Source organism: Podarcis tiliguerta, assembly GCF_965153285.1.
Source record: "Podarcis tiliguerta genome assembly, chromosome: 4".
Lineage (NCBI taxonomy): Eukaryota > Metazoa > Chordata > Lepidosauria > Squamata > Lacertidae > Podarcis > Podarcis tiliguerta.
The window spans coordinates 36,487,708-36,512,416 of record NC_139537.1 but is presented as its reverse complement, the minus strand read 5'-3'; the positions used below and the strand labels follow the sequence as shown (position 1 = coordinate 36,512,416).

The 24,709-nt window shown below is 38.3% G+C and overlaps 1 protein-coding gene and 1 long non-coding RNA gene across 4 annotated transcripts in view; one reads left to right on the top strand and one right to left on the bottom strand.

Annotated features, from left to right (window-relative positions):
- LOC310676528 overlaps nucleotides 1–24,709 on the top strand; it is a 719,806-nt gene that overhangs the window by 290,800 nt on the left and 404,297 nt on the right. The window lies entirely within an intron of this gene.
- The window catches only part of NECTIN3 (nectin cell adhesion molecule 3), a 41,271-nt gene continuing 25,996 nt past the window's right edge, over nucleotides 9,435–24,709 (bottom strand). For 2 of the 3 annotated variants that reach the window (XM_083438372.1, XM_083438373.1), the window contains one exon: nucleotides 19,397–22,238. In XM_083438372.1, the coding sequence (XP_083294498.1) occupies nucleotides 21,646–22,238 (593 nt within the window). In that variant the 3' untranslated portion in view covers nucleotides 19,397–21,645. Of the gene's footprint in view, nucleotides 11,188–14,710; nucleotides 14,796–16,519; nucleotides 16,659–19,396; nucleotides 22,239–24,709 lie in introns of those variants that run through there. The other variant, XM_083438374.1, reaches the window with a different exon arrangement.

Here is a 24,709-nt window from a genome sequence, read left to right as displayed (position 1 = left end):
TACTACCAAATCAAGTAGTGGTTCCATCGTTTGATTTCACTATATCTTATTGGGTTTTTAAAAATCCAAATAAATTGTCAGGACTAGATTTAACCAATGGGTCTTATTAACAGATTCCCATCTCTCCTTCCCTTGTGTGCCCTCCATTCAGCCCCTGAGATGGATACATCTGTCAGATTCAATTCTTGTTTTCTTTCTTTCTTTCAAATCTAAAGAGTGGCATTCAGCTCAACTAAGTCTTATGCGGCTGACAAAAGGGGAAGAAAGAAAGTAGCAAGGGTCTGGATTATCTCCATGGTATAAGAGGTAGCCGCAATTGTATTGCTGGAACCTGCAGATGTTCTGTCTAGTGCAGGGTTCTGACTTCAACAGTAGCTACGTAGATGTTTTGCAGGAAGCTGGGATCAGGAGCCCCTAATGCCTAGAGATTACAGATGCGCATCTGGTTTCTTTCCAATGTTTTTCCAGCATCTCAAAGATACATGCCTATTGGTGCAACTTCTAATCACACATACAAACAGTGGTGTAGTAGTAAATGATGAACTGCAGAAATAGCCCCCGCCGTCACTCCCGCAAGCAGTATTGCAAAAAAGTCTCACCCTTTAAATTGTTGGCACAAAGAAGGAACCATAACATAATCACCATTGTTATTATTATTAAAAGTACCATTGTTTGCAAATTATGCCTTTGATTTACTGAAAAACAGAAGTCCTGCAGGATGTGTGGCTACAACGCACAAATGCTTCCCCACCAAGATAATAGCAGCATGCAATGGGGCAGATGATAGCTACATCTGAGGCACTGGAGAGGCAGATACTTTAAGCTTTGCTTTCAGAATAACACAACCGGCAGCTGAAGTCATCTCTTATGACTCAGATGCAAAGGATGGGTAATTGCATCCCCAAGAACTACAATATTTATACAAAGGACTGAACATATTTTTCTCCAGCGAGCACTTTCAGCTGAATTAGGGCGGGGGGCAGTCATATTTTAAGCCTCTGAAAGAAGAGAGCAATGATTACTTCAGGGAAGATGTGCAAAGATTGCTGTTGGGATCCAAGGCAGCTCACCAACCAGCAGCAAGGGAGCATTTTCCTTTTCCTTGTGGCCACGGCCTCTGTGGTAGCAAGAGTTCTTTTGGCAGCCCAGCTGCCGTTTTATTTCTTCCATGGTTTCTCAAATGTGGCATCGTTCTAGGGTACCCTCCCATATGTTTTCCCTCTGGAAGGGCACCAGGTTAGGAAAAGCTATTCAGGGGTATGTGGGGAGGGGAAATGGTGGGTGTCTTTTTCGCCCATCTATGAAATTAAAAGACGCCTGCTTCTTGGGAGAAAAGCAATGACAAACCTAGACAGCATCTTAAAAAGCAGAGACATCACCTTGCCAACAAAGGCCCGTATAGTAAAAGCTATGGTTTTCCCAGTAGTGATGTATGGAAGTGAGAGCTGGACCATAAAGAAGGCTGATCGCTGAAGAATGGATGCTTTTGAATTATGGTGCTGGAGGAGACCCCTGAAAGTCCCATGGACTGTAAGAAGATCAAACCTATCCATTCTGAAGGAAATCAGCCCTGAGTGCTCACTGGAAGGACAGATCCTGAAGCTGAGGCTCCAATACTTTGGCCACCTCATGAGAAGAGAAGACTCCCTGGAAAAGTATCTGATGTTGGGAAAGATGGAGGGCACAAGGAGAAGGGGACGGCAGAGGACGAGATGCTTGGATAGTGTTCTCAAAGCTACCAGCATGAGTTTGACCAAACTGCGGGAGGCAGTGGAAGACAGAAGTGCCTGGCGTGCTCTGGTCAGTGGGGTCACGAAGAGTCGGACATGACTAAACGACTAAACAACAACAGCAATGAAAATCAGAAGTGCAGTCTGGAGGCACTCATGGAACCACCTGTGCCATTGGGGACTCAAACGCCTTCAATGGCTTGATCATCCTGGTAGCCCTCCTCTGCCCATGTTCCAGCTTGTCAACATCCTTCTTATACATCTGGTATTAACAAATGACACTGTAATGTGCAGCTGCATTATGGAGAGCAGAGCACTACAATTCTCTCTCCATCCTTCCCTCTCTAGCCGTAGCCCAATCGTGTTCTATGCCTTGGCAATAAATATGTCGCTCCTAGAGTGAATTGAGAGATTCGTTGCAATTTGATAAAAGCTTGGGGAGTAACCAAAGAGCTCCAAGATTAAGCACACCTCAGTTGACTGAACTGCAGTTACAACTCCATTAATTATCAGGTTTGCAGATAGCCTTTGATTTATTACGAAAGGCAGTGAAAGCTGCACAGGGCAACTGAACTATGACAGAACAGTCATTAAAAGGGCTATGTCAAATTCAGATTAAGAACCTCAAGTTTATCTAGGAAATCACAAAAGGTCAGAGGTCATTTAGCACCACCTTCTATCCATCATCATAATGTATAAGGCATTCCAGAACAACAACAAACAAATAGATATCCATGTTTTTCTTCTTGGAGTGGGAGAGAGGAGGGTAGATTCCTACACCTCCCTGGCATTATGCCATGATGGTTTAAGGACAGCCTTATCCTAGACACCCCAAGTTGGTCACTCGGATCATATGGTTCCCCAAGAGCCAAAAGCACAACAGATGTCATTGAGGAATCATGCCTTCAGTGTTGTGAGCTCATATCTATGGAACTCCCTCCACCAAGAAGTTAAGCAAGCAACATTCCCTACTGAGTTTCAGGTGCCTGTTCAGAATGGTTTTTTCCCAAGGCCTTTGAACACTTAATGCTTTTCATATTTTTCTTTTTTTCTGGAGTTTTTAAACACTTGAGGTTTTTAATTTTGGAGGCTTATGTTTTAGATTCTGTATGTTGTGCATACGCTATTGTCGTAAGCTGCTTGGAGAACCATATGGTGAAAAGCTGATATAGGTTATTGAACGAATAAATAAAATTGTAAAAGGATATGTAGTGCAAAATCTGTGAGCTAGTAAATATGAAGTTTGATTGTAGGGAATTAATCACAACATAAATATATTTTCAAAGGAAGGAAAAACCAATTGACAAATTGTAATAATTCCTAAGATCTTAATGCTTCATCAGTTTTATTTTAATGCAAAGGAAGACAAAGAACATTAGCTGAGTCTTAGTCAATGGACAGGATGATGAATGCAATTTTTAAAACCTCAAACACCTTGATACTGATAATTTTGACTGGAACCTCCCCACCTAATATTTGCAAAGGGATGAAGTGTCCCATTCAGTGCCAGAGGATTATAGTGCTTGTAGCCTAACTGTAAACTTGTTGGAAAATGCAAGGGCCAAACTAACCTTAAAACCCTGGAGCTGCCAGCTTATTAGAGAATCAGTTTAACAAAAAGGCCACAGTTCAATTAGCACTACCTCCTGTCTCTAATCATCACATCTTACTGTGAATTCCACATTTTTATTGGTTCTTCCAAATGAAAGGTTCCCTTATTCCAGAACAACGGACAGTAGCCAACAGATGCTGTTTACCTTGGGGCTTCATCTGTACAAATTTAGATCATATTGTATCATATTATATTATACCCCGCTCACTATGGGCGGCTTCCAACAAAATATTAAAATACAGTAATGCATCAAACATTAAAAGCTTCCCTAAACATATAATAATATTATGAACCTCCCTGAGATCTACAGATAAAGGTTGGTATACAAATTTAATAAGCAATGATAACGGTAACAATATAGGCTGCAGCAACCAGTTCTTTCAATACAATCCATGACTTGAACTGAGCCACCAAAAGATTCTGGAAGTAGGTTAAAAAACCCCATGGTTAATCTGGGAATATTGGGAAAGGGAGTAAAAAAACTTTTTCTATCCTTTTTGAAATTTCATTGTCTGGGCAGGAACGAGGTGACCTTTTTGCTTGTAGAAACTAGAAGCAAGTTTGATGCTGAAAATGAAGAGGGAAGTATGTAGAACAAAAATGGGGACAGTTTGGAATACAACTACCCAGTGCTGGCACTCTTCTGCTTCCCATGAAGAGTGGCAGCATATCCAATTCGTGATCACATTGGGTAACCATCTGGGCCCCCTGCTGCATCCCTGGCTCCAAGCTGCAGGGCATGTGGTGATTATGAAGTCAATCCATTGCACAATTGTTAATGTCAAAGAGTCAGGGCAGCAAAAATGTTGCAGAACTGTTTTGTTCTATATTTGGGTATGCTCTCCGCTAGCACGCAACAGAGAGGGATCCCTTTTCACTCTGGTCTGAGGAAAGAACATCGTCTTGAAAGCACCTGGACTGCATATCAAGATTCTCTATGCTATTAAGTACTTCTCTGGTTTATTCAAATAATAATAAAAAAAATTACCAGTTGACATGCACATGCATGCATGCCATGTAATTTTTCTACACTCTCATTACTTGACTGGCAGCTAAATGTGCATACTGAATCCACAGAAATAGCCTCTGACTTTTGAATGGCTGGAATGCAGCCTAGTGTGCAAAAAGCTAAGAGTCTCTCTCATTATTCTGTTCACTTTTTCCTCTGGTCACACCCGCCACTGGCATGCATTACTCAAAATTCATTTCTATGAAGGCAGAGAAGCAACTTCAACGATGAACTGTATTTTTATGTTGTGAACCCTGTGATCTTTGGGTGAAGGGCAGTATTCAAATTTAATATATAATAATAATGGTAATAATTAGCTACACTATTCCAGTTGTATGGTACATTTAAGCAAAATCACCTGTCCAGGGACTGGGGGGGGGGCACCACTCACCCACCATCAATTCATTTTCTAGAATAGCCTTCTAAAAAAAGGAAAAGGAAGCAAACTGCCCACAATGAGCAAAAAGACACTACAGGCTTGTTCATGTATTGTGAACACCTGAGAGTTTAAATTGTATAGGGAGTTCCTGTTAGTGGGTAGACTTAAGTGTATTTGGCACATTTTGTAGACCAAGTGAGATCTCGCTACACCATACAGTAACCCAAAAATGTAAGGCTGTTTGTTCTACAGTTCTGTTAGCTACTTGTAGATATGTCTCCACTTGATAAAACAATATTATGTCATGTTGCATTGCTGAATTTTACCATGAGAATTGGGATACAGCAGGCAAATAACATTAGGGAAACACTGTTCCAAGTGTAGGGAAATTATAGTTGAGCTAAGGTTTTCTAGAATGCAGCAACAAATATTATTTGGTTTCTTCTTCCCTTATCATCATGAATTGAAGCATTTCATACAGGCAAATACTGAAGGCTGCTAAATTTTAATCAAGTTTTGATTTCCTTTATACAGTTAAGTGTAGCGACTGTCAACATATTTCACCCATCTCCTTGAGAACCAGATTGTCCATGGCTGAATAATCCAGAACTTAGTCTGGGCACAAGCAGAAAACACATAGTGATATCTCAATTGCTAGTCCTATGCAAAAGGTAGGAGCAGACAGTTTATATTCAGAGTCTGAAATGGATTTAGTTCTGTAACATGACCACCAATGCAGAACGCAATTCTCTGGGCTTGGGTTAACAAGACTGAAAAAAAAATCTGACATGCTTTTGAAAAGTTAAACTGCATTACCATCTCACACGGAAATGTAATAAAAACGACTGTACATGCATCTGGAAAACTCTAGGTTTTGGAAAGCCCTAGTAATACGATGAAAATATTTTTGCATACCATTAGATGATTTGTCATTTCAATGCTTTTCCTAAGGCAGGATGCCTGAATTGTTGTCTGGTCCTCGTCAGCATCTTATCTGAACTATCCAGTGTTAAGCAAGTACTGACATTTCCCCAGGTTGCCATGAACTCTATAGCAGGGGTAACTAATGAGGGACCAATAAGATGTTGCTATACTAGAACTTCCATCAACCCCAACTGGCATTGCCAATAGCATGGATCTACCACTGGAGGGCAACGGGATGCAGGTGGCGCTGTGAGTTACACCACAGAGCCTAGGGCTTGACGTTTGGAAGGTCGGCAGTTCGAAACCCCATGATGGGGTGAGCTCCCGTTGCTCGGTCCCTGCTCCTGCCAACCTAGCAGTTTGAAAGCATGCTGTGCAAGTAGATAAATAGGTACCGCTCCGGTGGGAAGGTAAACGGCATTTCCGTGCACTGCCTGGTTCGCCAGAAGCAGCTTGGTCATGCTGGCCACATGACCCGGAAGCCGTACGCTGGCTCCCTCAGCCAGTAAAGCGAGTGCTGCAACCCAGAGTCGTTCGTGACTGGACTTAATTGTCAGGGGTCCCTTTACCTTACCACTGGAGGGCACCATACTGGCCACACCTGCTCTATGGTAAAACAACAACAACAACAACAACAACAACCTATTTCATGAGCCCAGTCCATCCCATCCTTAAAAGTGTAAAACCAATGCAACGAAAAGTTTCAGTCCAAACCTGGAAGAACCAGGAGAAATGACCAGTAATAATAATAATAATAATAATAATAATAAAATAATAGCAATAATATAAATAAATAAATTTTATTTATATCCCGCCCTCCCCAGCCGAAGCTGGGCTCAGGGCGGCTAACAACAATCAAAATAATCCAACGTTCTAAAAACATTTCATTATAAAAATTAATTAAAATCAAATTGCTGGCAACCATTAAGCAAAATTCTGTGCAGATTGCCAGAGGAGGGGGTCAGGCTGTGCCCTGACCAAAGGCCTGGTGGAACAGCTCTGTCTTGCAGGCTCTGCGGAAAGATGTCAGGTCCCGCAGGGCCCTAGTCTCTTGTGACAGAGCGTTCCACCAGATTGGAGCCGCTGCCGAGAAAGCCCTGGCTCTAGTTGAGACCAGCCTAACCTCTCTGTGGCCTGGGATCTTCAGGATGTTTTTATTTGCAGACCGTAAGTTCCTCTGTGGGACATACCAGGAGAGGCGGTCCCATAGGTACGAGGGTCCTAGGCCGTATAGGGCTTTATAGAAAGCTACTTTGGATAATGCAGTCTATATTTCATCACAAGATGACCAACATAACCAAAGTGGTTAGATGACAGCAGCACCTTCAGACAGAAATGTTTATCTGCTGGGAGTCTGCATTGAGGAAAACACAACACTCCATGCTGCCTCATCTGCTGAGCTGCAGCAGATAAACAGCTCACTCTGATGGATAGTTCACAGCTTCAATTCAGAGTTAGCCTTGGTAGATTTTTCTTAATGCTGCAAGTAGTATTTCCTGCAAAATAAGTTCGGAATTATTCTTAACCCATTTCTCATTAACGATCTTCATAACGATTAACAAGTGATGTGGCAGGATCTTCAGTAGCCCATAGAAGTTGCTCCCTCCAACCACTATAAAGCAAGTATGCTCAAGTGAAGAGGAAGCTTTCATTAACATTTTAATGGGCTACAGACAGCTCACTTTACGATGAACTTTTTTTTAAAAATAAAAGGAGTCAAGCCATAACTATCAGCTGATAGTATGCTGAAAGTTGCCCTTATATACATTTTAAACACACATATACTCCACTTTGCAATTCAAGAGTGACATCAAGCAAATCCGTTTAGTAGGGAATTTTTATAAGGACAGAAAGCCGAAACTAGTATTGGTAACAGACTAAGATATGCTTCCGCAATAAAGAAAGCATTTGGAAATATATTTTAGCATGGCCTTGAGGAAGGACACACCACTATGACAGAAGTTAGCTATAGCTTTCCAATAGCTATCTTTAACCTAGAGAAGAACTGGTTGTAAGCATGCAATTTACAAGTTTGCTTTCAAAGTTACGGGTAAGAAAAAACAAATTATGTTGATAAATGTTTTGTAGTACCTTCAATTGCAACCAAATTCAAAGCTCAGTATCAATTCTAAATTAGTAAATTCAAGAGTTGAGGTGAATGACTTTCTGCAAAAATTCCACCAATGTGTAACTTCTACTGGCTCAACGCTTTAGTGTTTCAGATTTTTAATACTCAAATACTTAACTTTAAGAACTATTTCATGGAGCTATGTTTTTTTTTTAAAAAAAAATCCACAGTACATTGATTTCTTTGCCCTAAATAAGTGAACCAGATAAAACACTATTATTGAAGAATGAAATGCAATTCTCATGATATATAAAAAGTAATACTCCTTTTGCCAGAACAATTGAAATAACATATTTTTTTTAAAAGAGCCCTACCTTTCTACCTGAAAACAGGCCTCTGAAGCAGCTGATGACGAAAGGAAAAGAACATACTATAAACATGTTTTGATAAATTTAGAAGGCAGTGGGGACAGAAAAGGATACTCTGCTTCAACTGCTGTTGATTCTGAAATGATGGTGATGATGATGATGATATATTTATACCCCACCCATCTGCCAGGGTTTCCCCAGCCACTCTGGGCGGCTGCCAACAAAATATTAAAATATAATAGTCTGTTAAAAAGCTTCCCTAAAGAGGGTTGCCTTCAAATGCCTTCTAAAAGTCTGGTAGTTGTTTTTCTCTTTGACATCTGGTGGGAGGGCATTCCACAGGGCGGGTGCCACTACCGAGAAGGCCCTCTGCCTGACTCCCTGAAACTTGGCTTCTCGCAGCAAGGGAACCACCAGAAAAATTAGAAGAAAAAGGAAATGGGATAAACACTACAAAGAACTTCCAAGTGTTACAAGCTATCTGACAATGGAATAGAATGCATTGGAAGGTGGTGGATTTTCCTGTTAGAGGTTTTTAAAGCAGAAGCTGGACAGCCACTTATCACCAATAAGTGGCCACTGCTGTCATAGTAATTTTTCTCTACCTGGAGACAGTTGGAGTAGATGACCTTTGGGACCCCAATTATATGATTCTGTTTCCAGGTATTTCAATACAACCCATGACTTGGACTGAGCCCAGGGAGGGCTGTCACCCTACCAGAAGTGCCATTGCCACTGCTCTTTTGCAAACCTACCTGGTAATGGTTGGAACCACTCACAGTATTGAATCTATTGGGCCCTAAAAAGTGCTATGAGAATGCAAGTTAATGCCTATGGCAAGAACCACAGGACTACACTTTCCATGGTTCTTGCCACAGATACTGCTGCATATTTTCAAAAAAAAATGCCTAGTGGCAAATTCTGTAAATTCCTTTCTGTCATGCTCTACACGTTCAGTTAAATTTGAAAGAGGGGACCCAGTGAGGAGGGAGTCTTGAAATAGACCTCTCAGGTGGCAAATCACAGAGATTTAGACCAGATCTTAATGAATCTCTATATGGGGGTGGGAACATACATAAAATCAATGCCCAATCCACTCATCCTGCTTGGGTCCAATTTATTTTGCTTACTATGCAGAAATAAATGAAACGACTTCTTCTATCCACCCAGGCATGTTTAGAATAGTTCAATGCAAATTTTCTACTTTCACATTTCTTCAAACTGACATTGGCACATATATAAGTATTAAAAACAAAGTTTGTGTTTAAAATGCAAAACCACTTATACATTTTTAAGCAACAAAAATATCAATATGTGTTAAGTGTTTCAACACAAGACCTTAAACAGTGTATCAAATTCATCTTTATTGAATCTTTATCATCTGCTCTAAATTCACTAATCTCCCAATACATACCTCATCCATTTTTCTAAGCTCTGTGCTCAAAACACAAAATCATGTAGGCAAACGTGCACCTAAATCAAGCTACACCTCTTTACATATAGAACTGAAATGCATTTGTTTTGTACAGGCACAATCGACTTAGCCAGGCTTTTTACATAAAAGCTACATCTTAGTACATAATTTGCATTTCAAGGTTACTTGCCATTTATTTTGCTACTTACCTTCAGCAATAAACTTGAAACTCTGTTCAAAGGCCTATTTGCATTTCTATAAACCCCATGGAACCTTTAACATTGTTCCGCATAATAAGGATGAAAACCAATGAAATGTAGGCTTGTAGAACTATCTACACCTCCCACTGGCCTGTTATTGGCAGCATGATAGGACCTCCCCACTTGTTTGCAGGTCTAAATAAGACACATTAGGTGAAGCCAACCTTTTACTACATTTGAGAACAAAGCAGCAAAGTAACTGGTCGATGCATCTTGCAATGTAAATGAAAAGACTGAACGTAGGAGCCCTTTATGGCTATGGGATTACACATAATTGGGCCAAAGAAATTAGCTAAAAAATACTAAATATGGGAAATTCAAAAGAAACTGCATCCAACTGGGTTCTCTGTTAAATTGTTTTCTACACTCATGTAAATAATGGAACAAAAACAAACAGCTTATCCATTATTTTTGCTACGTTATTTTTCTTTTTCTTTCTGTAGTACATGAAGTCACTCTTTACCTTTTCAATATTCCAATTTTTACTTCTGGTATGCCTGATTAAGTGAAAGACTAAAATAATCTGATTTAGGTAAGAATCACTGGTATGAAAGTGAATCCTGAAAATTTGTGCTCCACTGTTTTAAATGGCAAGGTAACGGTTTAGGCTAGCATTAACCCAGGACAATAGCAAAACCGTCCATTTATGAAGTAGGCAACACCTTCCAGCATTTCCTATAAGGCAACGAATCAGTAAATGAGCACTTGGTTTTTACTGTTACAAGCATTCATGGCTGTAGCCAAATGCAAGACCCCATGCCTTCTCTTCTCCCTTCCAGCAATATCTAAGATTACAAAACACATGATGCAATGTCATTGCAATGCAACTTTCCATACTCCAAAAAGCAGCAGCCAATGAAGCTGCAGAGTGGGGGAGATTGGACAAACTCACAGCAGTAAATATTATAGGGTTAGTTAGGTAGAAACAATTCAGAGGAATAGCTAAGAGAAATTGGTTCTAATTTCACCATTATACCCCCATCCAAGTTGAATAAAAATACATAGAAATTTCAAAATACACAGAAATCTGTGGTAGACAGATTACTGTAGTAAAGCATTAAGAAACACTGTTCTCTACAAATTTGAGTTTTACTACTATTCCCATTTCCTTTGCCTCATTTTTTCCACAATAAGAGAAGGCAAAGCATTCACTGAACCTAAATCATATAATCTAGAAATCCATATGATATAAAACAGTTATTAGAAAAGTCATATTACTTTTGATCATCAATTTACAGGTGAGAAGTCAAACATAATGTTCCCTGGGATTGATATACACTCTTCTATTGTCTGGCTCAGGATGCTTCTTGCTGCTCCAGTCTTTGCAATTTGTTTGCTTGAAAGCTGGGCATATTTGCTGATGGCTATCATGAGCCAAGGAATTTTCTTCTTCATAGCTCAGTTGCCTGCAGTTTACCATCTTCTAAAAAAAACCAAAATAGATGATTAAAGTATGATACAAAAATCTATCTGGCTTCTTCATCATATTGCTTTCTTCTTAAAAGGTATGTCCTTGAATGACAATACTCAAACTAGACGTATTAATTGCTGTGGAATCCTAAATAATAAATAAATACAATTACTTAATTTATAGTATAATGATATGGACTTTCTGTAACTTATACTTTCTTCAATACAATGCACATTCAGTACCATTAATATTTGTCAACATGCAATTTAAAACAGTATTAAGACAGCTCAGTAAAAGAAAAACAAATATTGAATGAAGGCCTATTCTCCCTTTTACAGTATACTTCAAAACTTAGTATTATTTAATGGTTGAAAAGCTTCATTTAAGGCGCCACTACTGAAAAGGCACTTCCACTGGTAAATATTTGACACATTTCACCTGATTGGGGCACCTGGAGAAGAGCTTCTGAAGATGCTGATGCTGTCTAAGGCAGGGTACTTGGCTGTCCTCCAAGTACCCTGAATCCAAGCTAGGGCCGTAAAGGTCAAAACCAACACTTTGCATTGGAGGCAGAAATATGAAACTGTTATTCAGAAACAGGGTATTTTCTTTTCTTCTGGTTCCATGTCCTCCTTCTCATTCAAAACTCAGGTTTATAAAAACTTACAGCACCTTGCATTCCACCCAGTTTGGGACACCAGGCAACTGTTTGCTGCCTAGAAGGGAGAAAGGCTAGAAGCAGATTCTAAGGCCCTGCAAACATCTGGATCCTAAGACTCAAAGAAGACTGATCAATGTGGAAAAGTGGGGAAGGTCTCAGAGTAGGCATTGTGGTTTCTGTCTCAGCAGTGCTTCGAGCAGAAGGATTCATCAGTAGACGATCTGTGGCATAATCTTTTGCTGCTGAAATGTTTGCACCAGCTGTGGCCAGTGAAGAAGTAGCAGGCACGACAGTGGCAGTACTCCAGTCCACTTGCACATCGGGACTTTTGCTGGGTGCCAAACTTACTGAGATTGCTGTGATGACCAGTGTTGGGGCAGTCACTACATGCTTCAAGAAACAAGATCTTCCTGACACTTAAGAGCTAATGCTGAGGACCTGCCACAGATTCATCCATGTTGTAGGGAAGGTCTAGCCTCCCCACAATGCAGGGCCATTTCTGTAGGCAACCCAGTATTAAGAGAACTTCTGCCCCAAGTGAAGAGTATCATCCTTGCTGGCTGTCCAGAAAGTCAAGTATTTGTTTTGTATCAGTTGAAGTTTGAAATTAACAATCACTCTGCTGTGCTTTTAGTTACTGCTGTATTGCATAGTATTATTTTGTTGTTTCTATGGAAGTTTGATGAAAGGCACTAAATATATATATATATATATATATATAAAAGGAAAACACATTGACTTAAGATAGGTATGAATGTGCCTTATACCAAAATCACATGCAGCTACAGCAATGTACACAGTAAGAATGCATTTATGTCTTCTTATCCACCTGGTATCATTCCACAAAATAATATAGAAAACAAAGAGAATTTCATAAGCACTTTGATTTTAGAAGAATTGAGAAGGATTTTTTTTTTCTAAGTTCTACGGTACTTGCACACAAATTATCTCCAAACCTCAGAAATGAATACCAACCCCCTACCTCAACCTCAACCTCAACCCAACACTGGCTTAATCTTTAACACAGAAAGCAAACACGAGTATCTTGTTTGCAGCTCATCCTTACATAATTTTGGGCAACTATAGTGAAGCAGCTTTGCATTCTGTAAAGATTCCAATATGCAAAATTATTTTAACTGTAGTTTTGGATGCAATGAATTCGCAATAGTTAATGCAAAGCCAATAGTTAATGCAAAGCCAATCAGCTTTCATTACAAGTGGATGCCAAAGCTTAACAATGCCAGTCTCTTCTGAGATTTGCTAGCCAAACATTAGAACATCACTTGATTCTGATGGAGTCATACTGCTTTCTGGATTGGTAGTCATATTTTGTCTGGGTTTATTCTACTTCCTTTGATATTTTATAATATAAGCCAAACATTTTTTGCTTCATAGTGTACTAAACAAACACTATTCAGTTCTACAATGCTGCACGATTACGTCTGAATGGTGTGTGCTGGGGGCCTGGCTAGACTGTATTTAGTCACTATTAGATGATGTCTAGAAATTTTAACCAGGCAGCTTGACCCCGAACCTCATTTCGCTCACAATATTCTTTCACATCAGTATTTCAGGGACTTCAACTGCTAGTTGGGGAACACAAGGATTTACACAATCTTATACTGAAAGCTTCAGTGACCAGAAACTTGCATGCCCTTGAAAGATTTTCTTAGTCAGAATGCAATGGTGACCATGTCGTTGACTGCGTGGGGTAGAAAGATTACTGCCTCATATTGTTAGGGCTAACTCTAGCTTTTTCTGGAGTGGCTGCATTCCTCTGATCCTGTTGGTTTCTATAGCCGTAGAAAAAATAACAGTAGATTTGGGTGGCTAAATAACAATACAGAATGTGGACTCCTGAAAATTAATGTGGCACAGAAATCCATTATGCATTACGCGGAATCAAAGTATGTGGCCCAGACTTCTTCATTACTTTCAGTGGGTAAGCATTCCTTTGAATGGGGGTGAAATTAAAATAACTTTTGTGTGGGCTTTTATTAAAGTTGAGGGACGCGGGTGGCGCTGTGGTCTAAACCACTGAGTCTAGGGCTTGCCGATCGGAAGGTCAGCAGCTCGAATCTGCACAATGGGGTCAGCTCCTGTTGCTCGGTCCCTGCTCCTGCCAACCTAACAGTTTGAAAGCACGTCAAAGTGCAAGTAGATAAATAGGTACTGCTCCGGTGGGAAGGTAAAAGGCATTTCCGTGCGCTGTTCTGGTTCACCAGAAGCAGCTTAGTCATGCTGGCCACATGACCCAGAAGCTATACACCAGCTCCCTCGGCCAGTAAAGCGAGATGAGCGCTGCAACTCCAGAGTCATCCATGACTGGACCTAATGGTCTGGGGTCCCTTTACCTTTACCTTTAATAATAAAGTTGACTGAACAAGTATTTCTCCCACCTTCCCCTGCCCACCCCTAAATATTTGCTGCCACTCTTGCCATGAGTCTTAGTAAAACTCTTGTGGGGATGGGGTTGCAGAAGATTTACTACCTGCAATTCCTTCAACACTCACTTCCAAGTATTTTAAAAGGGACATGTAATGAAGTTCATGAGCGTGCACCCTTCAGACTTGACAAGACACACATACATTTACTCAGATATATAATGCAATCTGAGGTTCGTTCTCAAAGAGGACTCCAGCTTGGGATAAACCCATAACAGTCTTTTGAGGTTCAAGAACCTGATTAAACCCTCATATGGGAATTAAATAGATTAGTGTAATTACTTAGAAGTCTGGCTGGCAGAAATATACTATATCAACTGAGTAACAAAATAATGTCTTATGTCAACTGAATATCTTCTATAGATCAATTTGTATTAAGCAACATTAAAAGATCCTTTTACTCTGGAATTATGCTTCATCAATAACTTACTGGAAGAATTATTTCTTTCTGAGACAAGGAACGAGCTCTTTCTTCATATGAAGACGGAGGCTTGTGTGTTGGTGGAAGATCAATCCTGCATTGGAAAACTTGGAGTTTAGTCACCACTATTGGAGAAATAATTGAATCAAGTGTAGATTACAGCTGTAAACAAGTAAAATGGAAACTTCCTTGGTCATATAATAGGAAATGCCATTAATATAAAATTGCAAGTATCCCACTTGCGACAAATTCTTAAATGGCATTGGTTTGAATAACTCAACAGATTTGTTGAGAAACAGAGCACATCATATAAGAACAGCCCTGCTGGATCAGTCCAGTGGCCCATCTAGCCCAGTGACCAAACAGATGCACCTGGGAAGACTGCACAAGAGCACTCTCCCCTCCTGCAATTTCCTGCTACTGGTTTCCAGAAGCATTGCTGCCTCCAACCCTGGAGTATAGCCATCTTGGCTAGTAGTCATTGGCAGCCTTATTCTCCCTGAATTTGTGTAATTCTCTTTAAAAGCTATCCAGGTTGGTTGTGATCACTGCTACTTGGGGGAGAGAATTCCATAGTTTAACTATGGAAAAAGTACTTTATTTTGCCTGTCCTGAATCTTCCAACATTCAGCTACATTGAATGTTGAGGAGTTCTAGTCTTATGTTTGGGAGCTGGGGGAGCTTTTTGCTTGCAACTTTCTCCATGCCATGTCTGATTTTACAACCTTCTATCAAGTCACCTCTTATTCGCCTTTTCTCTTAACCAAGAAGTTCCAAAGGCTGCAATCTTTCCTCATAAAGGTATCATTCCATCCCCTTGATATTTGGTTGCCGTTTTTCTGAACCTTTTCCAACACTTCAATATGCATTTTGAGGTGAGGTGACCCAAACTGTACACAGTATTCCAGATGTAGCCGCACCAGAGATTTCTATAATGGCATTAGGATATTGGTAGTTTTATTCCTTTCCTAATGATCGCTAGCACACTCACTCAATATCTTCAATGAGCTATCTACTATGACCCTCAGGTCAGCTGAATAAAGTTCACAGAATTAGTTTACAAAATCTCTGAAAGTAGTGCTTAACATTGCTGGATGAACTGAAGGTGAATTAAGTTCAGTTTGGGGTAGAACTATGAATGATTTCTAGATCATATTTATCTCTCCCACACCCACACCTACCCAGCAGGAAACCGAGACTCATTCTTTTTTTCTTTTTTAATTAAAGCTAAAAGCCAATAGAATATCTATAAAGCAAGTCAGAAAGATGCTAGATTTTGAATAGCCAGTAAGAGACTATTGAGAAATTAAAAGGGAAGCACTATGATTTCTTAAACCTAACAACACCTTTATTGTACGTCTAGGTGTACATCGAATAGAGGCAGGTAAACAATATTATTTTAGGGGTTCCACCCACCCACCACCAACATATTCAACAGAAACATAAAAGCCAAACTTTACAAATAACAGATAATTAGCCTTTGCTGATATCACTGCAGATGGCATCATTTTAGCTGTGCTTTTTCAATAAGTATATAATGTATACTGGTTACAGAGTTTTGTGATTAAGCAGTCTACAGATCTTTCTAAATAAAAATAAACACATTAGAAACACAAAGAATTTTTAATTTGTGCTAGTGTAAAGTTCTTAGGCTAGGTATATATTTTTTGAGTAGTGTATGCTGACATTTTGTATTAGCACTACAGAGACTGTGCCTTAAAGCAGAATAGAATGGTATAGCATGAGAAAAGGGAGAGTAAACACTTCAAGCTTTTTAGAAAGCAAGGATATCAGCTTAGAAACAAACAAAAAACTTACATTTTGTCCATATAAGTGGGCCTTTTCTTTCTGGGAGTCAGTAGTACTGTCACAAAGATGGTAATGATAAAGAGAGCAAGTACTGCTCCTATTACAGCCCCAGCTACAGCTACTGATGACGACTGCTTAAATGGAACATCTGAAATGTAATTCAGCATGCATTATGATTTTCAAGCAATGAGTCATGTTATCAAAACTCCTCAAATTCAGGAAAAAGAAATAAAGTTAGCTGCCTCTGAGTTAAACATGTTGTGGAATCTACAATTTATCATTTCCACTGCATGCGGGTCATAAACAGCTATGCAATATTAAAAAATGATTTCTGAAGGCAGAATTTGAACATACAGTCTTAAACTTTTAAAGATGAAAAAAGAGGAATCAAAATATGTTGACATGAAAATGATTTTCAATTCTTAACTCACAAGGCGTTAAGTATTTGAGACAGATGCCTTTAACAATGTCTAGAAAAGTAATTTTTAGCATAGCAAACTTTTGTATTTCAATCTACAAACAGAACCATTTGTTTTTAGACTGTGCATAGGAACAACATACAAAAATAAATGGCAGTTATACTGAAAGTTCTGTCTGGTTTAGAAATAGTTATCTAATACTTTAAGAATGCAAAAGCGTAAGCTACTGAAGTTATACTTACCAAAGCAACTTTGCTTATTCTATATCCCTGAGATAGGACAAAACAACGATATGTGAAGTTATCTAATTTTACTATCAAATGTGCTAGCTGTATCTTTTTTTGTAGAAATCAGTAGACATTGTTTTATTTTATTTAAAACACAAACAAAATCTCTAAAAATCTGAAGGCCTGTAACTTTTTTCAATGACATGTTGAAAACCAGGAACTGTACCAGGTACATTAGAAATGTTCACAATTGACTCATCATAGCAGAAGTGGACCACAGTGGTAGGTCAATAAGAGTGTTACCCTTCAGTGGCAAGTTAATTAGTTGCCCAGTTACTCTGTTAAATGAAATGTGTTACCTGTACTGTATGTGCAAATCATTGCTTAAATATTTCAGAAGTATTTGAAAATATCTTTAGCATTATTTTTCTCTCCACCATATCTCAGATATCTCAGAATATATGAATGCATACACTGCTTTTTGCTTCACCAACATGCAACACTGCCATGAAAAGCTTTAGACAGCTGCAAGAATGGGGAAAAAACATTCATATAACAGCCTACTTTGAATTTTGACATCATTTCCAAGGGGGAAAGGTCTAGACCGGAGGTCTATATACCAATGGCCCAAATCCACCTAAAATATTACTTATACATGTCTCAACTACACACGGTGTATAGTTTGTCCCTATGTTTTTCCTTTTGCAAAATGTGGCTGTGGAAGATGAAATCCAAAGCAGAAGGTACAGGTAGGGTACTTCTTAATTCATTCCCATATAAGAATTTTCACACTATCACCCCTAAACTGCTTTTTTTTTTTCCATCTTGGAGGAAAGATCCGCACCTGCATCAACAAATGTATACAGGGACAAGCTATATAAGACAATGTTTTATTGAAACCAAGGCTAACCAAAGCAAAAACAAAGTAAAAAAAAGGCCACTGCTTTCAGGGGATCTAACTTAAGCTCACTTGGGCCACACTACTGCATTTCCCCTACCCAAGAAAGCCTGTTCATTCATGACAAATATGAGTATTAAGTATGATCTGCCCTTATCTGGTACACACCTTCCCTTTCCAATCTATTTCCCAACTGAACAATCAGTACTTCTCACACTCAACATCGATATTCATGAGGACTTGTGATTTATTACACACTGGATGTAATTTGCAAACTGCAGAATAATATCAACTGAGTTCTTTGACTTAGCAGCCCAAAGAATGGTCTGAAGGCACACAATGCAATTCTACTGATGCTACATAGAATTGACTCTGAAAACTGTGTGAATGGGAGACTGCCTGGGAATCATTAGCAAGCTGCAAAATCAGCTCTTCTCAGGAAGAATGGAATGCGCAACAAGCAACTGGCAAAGAATGAGTGTCTGGAAGTTTGCTACTGCATAATGACTCCCAAGCTATTAATCCAACGAACATGATTACACCAAAGTATACATATATTTAGCAGCATTGACAAAATAGGCACATATGCTTTCATCACACAAGCATACAATCTTCATCACAAAGCATACATACATAGCTATGTATTAGGTTGTCTCCCAGCTGATACAACTCCCAAAACTCAAACTGTTTATGCTATGCTGCAATCGTTTTTCATTCATTCTGGAAATCAACTTGTGCTGGCTCATCTGATTTTAAACAAGGATCATCTCAATGATAGCTACTTTGTATATAAACACTAAAGGCATGTTGGTGGCTACAGCAGCAAATGTTTTCTGGACATGCTGAGAAATAGTACTACAAAATACACTGGGCACGATCCATATATGTCCTGTGTATGGATTCTATTTGTTTGGGGATTCTTATATGCGTAGAGTCATCTGAAGGCAAGACCAACTCAAGTCTTGTGTTTATCGTTATCAACTTTTCTCCATAGTTGACAGAGTAAAATAATTTGGCAACTTCAAGCAAAACAGAAGACCAAACTTTCTGCAGCTAAAAATTAAGTGTAACCTTACAGCTTTTTCTGCAATTTACCTAGACTATGGAGTACAAAATATACAATCTGTCATCAAGGACAGCTATGTTGACTAGTAAGTAATCTATGAACACTTTTACCAATATAGTTAAGTATTTCAGATGCTATATAGAAGTACTAATTCAACAGTTTTTTCTGTATTCAGCTCTCATTTTCTAGTCTACCTGTTTCCTCACCACAAATCTAACCTCTATTACGTTTTATATGCCTTTCCATCATTTGTGCATATGACCTGCATTCAAGAAATTAATTTAACAAAAGATTTATTTCACACAACTATTCATACTTACAATCAATTCTGTATTTACACCAAACATACATTAGGTAAAAACACTGCAACACTGAACATCTTAAACCTAGTATGAACCTCTTCATTTTAAACTGTAAAGCTCTTGATCAAATTTTAACAAATTTATATTGAAAACACAGAATATTAGGTACTTGCTTCTAAATTCGAGTGTTACAAGAAAGCTTTCTAGAGGGCTTACAGAAAAGTATGGCATTACAATGGAGATGTTCCTAAGACCATGAGCTAGCTTTTTTAAAAAAAACAAAAAACACACGCACAAATTAGGACCTGCTACCTTGTGGCCTGATCAAAAGCTAACTGAAGTAAGAACTTCAGCCATTGATGGATCAGATCCATGAAACAATTATTGAAACTCACTTGAGTTCACAGGCAAGCATGGTTTAATAATTTTACTTCCAAATGTATTGAAGACATACTTTGGTGAAGTAAAATAGTGTTACCACTTAAATTATCAATGTGATAGAGACGCGTAGAAAACCTGTTTCATGTATTTATACTCAACTGCAGTCACATTTCTGAAGACATAGCAACCAAGTCACAGTGTGCTGTCAAAACTGCACCTTAATACAGATACTGTACTGACTGAAAAGCTCTAAAATACTGCAAGTCATTATGTAATGTGCTCATATTACTTCCAAGGTTTTTACTGGGAAGCTAAAAAGCATTAATATTGTCTGTACACATGCTACCAAATTCATCTAATTCTTCATATGCAAATGTTTTGAAGAAGTTTCTATTGAAGTAAACACTCATCTACCTTTTCAGTTTTGAGCATGTTTGAACATAAGATTTTCAATGGCATTTGCTTCTAAGCAAGTATGATGGGCTCCTATTGGTTGTGCTATATTCTCTACACAACCAACTAGGTATTCTAAAGCCTATATGTGAGATGTATTTTTAAACAACACAGTTGCCTCTATTTCCTATGTCCTTCAGAGAAAATCCCTCCTTACATATATTTGTTTCTCCCATCTATTAAGTAATAATTTACTTTAATAGTAATTTTACTGCACTACTCCAATTCTTTTCAAGCAGCATAAATGTCTCAAAATGCCTCATATGAAATATACCATGCTAGTATATTTTCTGTTTAAGCCAAAGTGTTTCATCCTTCTCTTTCAAAATATGCCATGCTTTTCATAGTGACAAATGCTTACAAAGTCTAAATTTGCTCCTGCATTTAATGCTTCCCTGCTTTTTAGCCAACATTTCTTTAGACAGTCCAAATACTTCTTGTACCATCAAATTCTGTGAAAAGCCAAAAGTTTATTTCTTCAAATGCATCTTCATTCAAATACAGAAGTTGCATCTGGGTTTCAACTCAATGCATTTGTAGCTCTGTGCTTAATTAATGTTATGGAAACCTAATATTTCCTGAACATTACTTTTTTCCATTTAGGTAGGGTAAACTGTTTGTATTGTATCGAAATAACATTTAATAAATCTTCTGGAAAGGAGGAGTCTGGAAACACAACTGAAGTGATTGGAATCTTACATCCCAGTGCTTGGAAATAAAATGCAGTGTAAAAATATAGAGTTCCTGTTATGCTGCCAGACTTTATTCATTGAAAAGTCTATTGCAGCAGGTTCAGTGCAACAAGTCATCTGTAAAAGGTATCACCTACTACAGTATCTAAATGGCAAGGCTCAAAAATGTAGAGGTATTAAATTCTGTGCAGAAAACCTAAAAATAAAGCTTTGAAAAAACTGTGCCATCAGAATATTTCATGTCATAAATTTTTTTGTAAACAAAGTGTACCTTAGATCAGCTCTGTACTTGAATCAGTTTCATGTTACTGTTTACTAGAATTATGGATCAAAAAGTACTATCAAGGTAAGTCTTGATCATAAATTTGTAGTCACAAGCAAAGACAGTTGCTTCATTTCAAACTTTTTATAACAATTTCTTTTTCCACTTAGCACTTGGTTATCTTGTGCTATAGGCCAAATAAAGCACTATATTAAAATTCATATCTTGTGAAAGACAGTAGTACAGCATTGAAAAAAATAATAAAGCAGCTTCAATACATTTAAATGAGGTTTTTACATTTCAATTGTCAAGTTAGAATATAAAAAGCTTGAAAATCAACTTCAAAAACCTATTCCTCAAGAAAAAGTATAAACAATCTGAAAGTGATCAGCTAATGAAGGAGCTTTATGTATAGTCAAGACTTGAAGGTGGTCTTTAGACATACCACTCCTTTCGAGATATTACAGAGCCATCTACATGTGAAACTAAGTCATCTTCATTTTCTTCATAACATTCTTCACCTAAGTATTTCATTCCCAGTGTTCCACCTTCATAGTAATCCATTGGTCTTTCATACCTGTCCTGGTACCTGTTAATAGTGTCTACTTTGTTCCAGTCTGTTTTTTCAGATTCTCCCAAGTAGTCTTTAGTTATGTGACTGTTCACAGGATGTTTTATTTCCTTTTTCACACTGTCAGGGTAAGAATCCACATCCTCTACCTGGAGGGTATCTATTTGGGACTCCTTTTGCATATCTGATGGTGGAATGTAGTTCTTAGCGAAGTAGTCACCACGGAACGTCCTCCTTCTCCTATACAAGATAACTCCAGCCAAGACACATACAAATATCAGGAAAAGAGCCCCGCCCACTGCACTACCGATGATAGTGCCCCAATTGTCTTCCTGCATTGCTGGCCATGGTGATGTTGGAAAAAGCTTTAGTTTTGGCTGAGTTGCTAAACCTGTGATGCCATCAGTTGAAGGAAGCCATGGAATCGTGGGTGGTGAAGTGGTAGTAGTAGGAGGATCTAATGAAAGAGCAGAGATACACAAGACACAGAAAAGGCAGAGAATGTCAATGCAAACTAAATTAAGTTAAGAGCTGATAAGAAAGCACAGTTGATGAGTAAGTAAGTGTACTTCAACATAGTTTTTCATTCTTCATTTAATTTCATTACTCTGGGTAGAGGGAGCAGACTTAACTTCTGGACCAGCTTACTGAAGTATGAAAAAATAGTTTACTCTAACAATATCATCAACAATTTTTTCCATGCTGTTTTAGAGCAAACATGGATCAATGCCATCAGCTGAAAAGTCAACCTTTTCTTATATTCCAAGGCAGAGTTAAGAATGAAAGAAATAATGTATTATATATAGTTATGTTAGAGAATGAAAAACTATAAGCTGCATGCTGAAGTTAGTTCTTCATTATTTTCATTTCCCCTGACCATGTATGTAGTGGTAGGATTCAATTTGATAGTTACAAGATTTTAAAAGATAGCAGCATTAAAAAGTTTGTTGCGCACTTCAATGCTTCCCAAATTCTCATTAGTACTAAAGAAACATTTTAATCAAAATAGGAACCTTCTAAAAAAACAAAGGACTTGTGGAACAAATCAAAGCATAAGAAATTTGTTTCTTATTTCAAAATTGACCCTCAGGGTTCTTTTCCAACTCTACAATTCTGTGATTCATTCAGTTTCTATGAAAAGCACCTAATGAATCTTCTAATATTTGACACCTAAATTTGCAGGTTTATTCTGCTGTGGTATGGGTACTTAAAAGCTCAAATAACACATACAATCTTTACTTGGCATCAGTATTGCTCAGGTTTGTTAAGGGTTGACTATGCAAGATGTGTTTAAGACTACATTTGGGTACTGGAAATTGTTGTATGTGGATGATAGGAAAATTGCTTAAAGAAACAAAAGTTGTTCTATGTACCCAAGACAGTCTGAAGCTGTAAATAACAAACAGTGGGTCCCTTTTCAGTCTCACATGGCAATGATCTTGAAATTGTGTTGAGTTGCATAAGCTGCTTGTGATATGGCCCATGGATATGTCAGAGGAAACAAAAAAATTCTACTCATCATGCCCAAACCCTAGGACATACATAAAGTAGCGTTCTTTGGATCCTAAATATAATAGTATTAATATACTTCACATTTATCAAGTGGATTCTAGGTGATATAAAAAAGGATAGGAGACGGTTTAGAATATTTAATTATTTTTAAAAACTATTTTAAAAACTAATAGCCCACTGGAGGAGGCTATTCATGAAATGTTATTGTTAACGTTTAGACTACTTCTTCAAATAAATAATTAGCTGTGTAGGCTAATTTAGTAGACAAAATCTAGAAGACTGAAATACAATCTAAGTAAATTTAATAATTATTATTATTAAATTTTAGCTGGCTATACGCTGAATAATTCACTTAAATCCTAAAATACCATGAACAGTAACTTTCATAATATAATCTTTATAGCCTTTTTTGACATGCTTGAATAACAAACCAATTTTCTCAAAAAATTCTACTAACATTAGGTCTATGCTACTACTATTATGCCACTTGTCATTAAGTAACATAATTCACTCACTTTCATCAGTGAGCTGTTTAATTCTTTATGCATATATTAAGTACATTAAATGAACAAGAGAAAGGAGAGGAATTTGTAAAATGGGGATACTACATAGATGAACATAGGGATCTTGAACAGTGGTTCCCAAACTTTTCTTCCAACGGACTACTTGAAAATTGCTGAGTGTCTTGGTAGACAACTTCATGATCTCCCCCCCCCCCCCCCGCTTGTTGTAGCAACTGTAATGCACTGTGCTAAATGCTGTATAATTTCCAATCATATTTTAATTGCTACTTTTTCTTATATGGACCACAGTTTGGAAACCCCTGATCTAGAGTAATGATGTTTAGTTTAAAAAGGAGTGAATAAAGTTCTCTGATCCTGTATGAAGTAGGTGAAAAAGATTTAGTTTCTATCATTTTTCGAAACAGAAGTATCACCAGGCTAAAAAGAAAAAAAGAAAAGGGGGAAATCTGGAAACATGCTGAAATTGTTGTCTTGAAAATCAGGTTGCCTTTTGATCAGGGTGATGTCAGGGAGCTTTTTCCTCTTCCTCCTCCTCCTCCTCTTCCACCCCACACCTGTTCTACAGTATACCAATCCAGTCAACAGAATTTATTTGCAGCACACCATGGGCCTGAGTAGGCAATCAGAGGACCTTCTGTCCACACTACTTGAGAGACAGGGAACAGTGTTGAGGGAGTGGCTGTTGAGTTTTTTTCATGATCCCAGGCCAAGGCATGCAAAACTAGCCAAAGCTGTGGCAATGGAAGGGGCTTGGTGGCTTCCTCTTCTTCCTTTAGTCCCTCCCTCTTTCAAGGTCACATCAGAATTAGATGCTAGAGGGCAGAGGAATGATGGGACCTGAAGCTTGTGGGCTGCTCAGACTGTCCCAGTAAGATGGCAGATAAATTGAGGA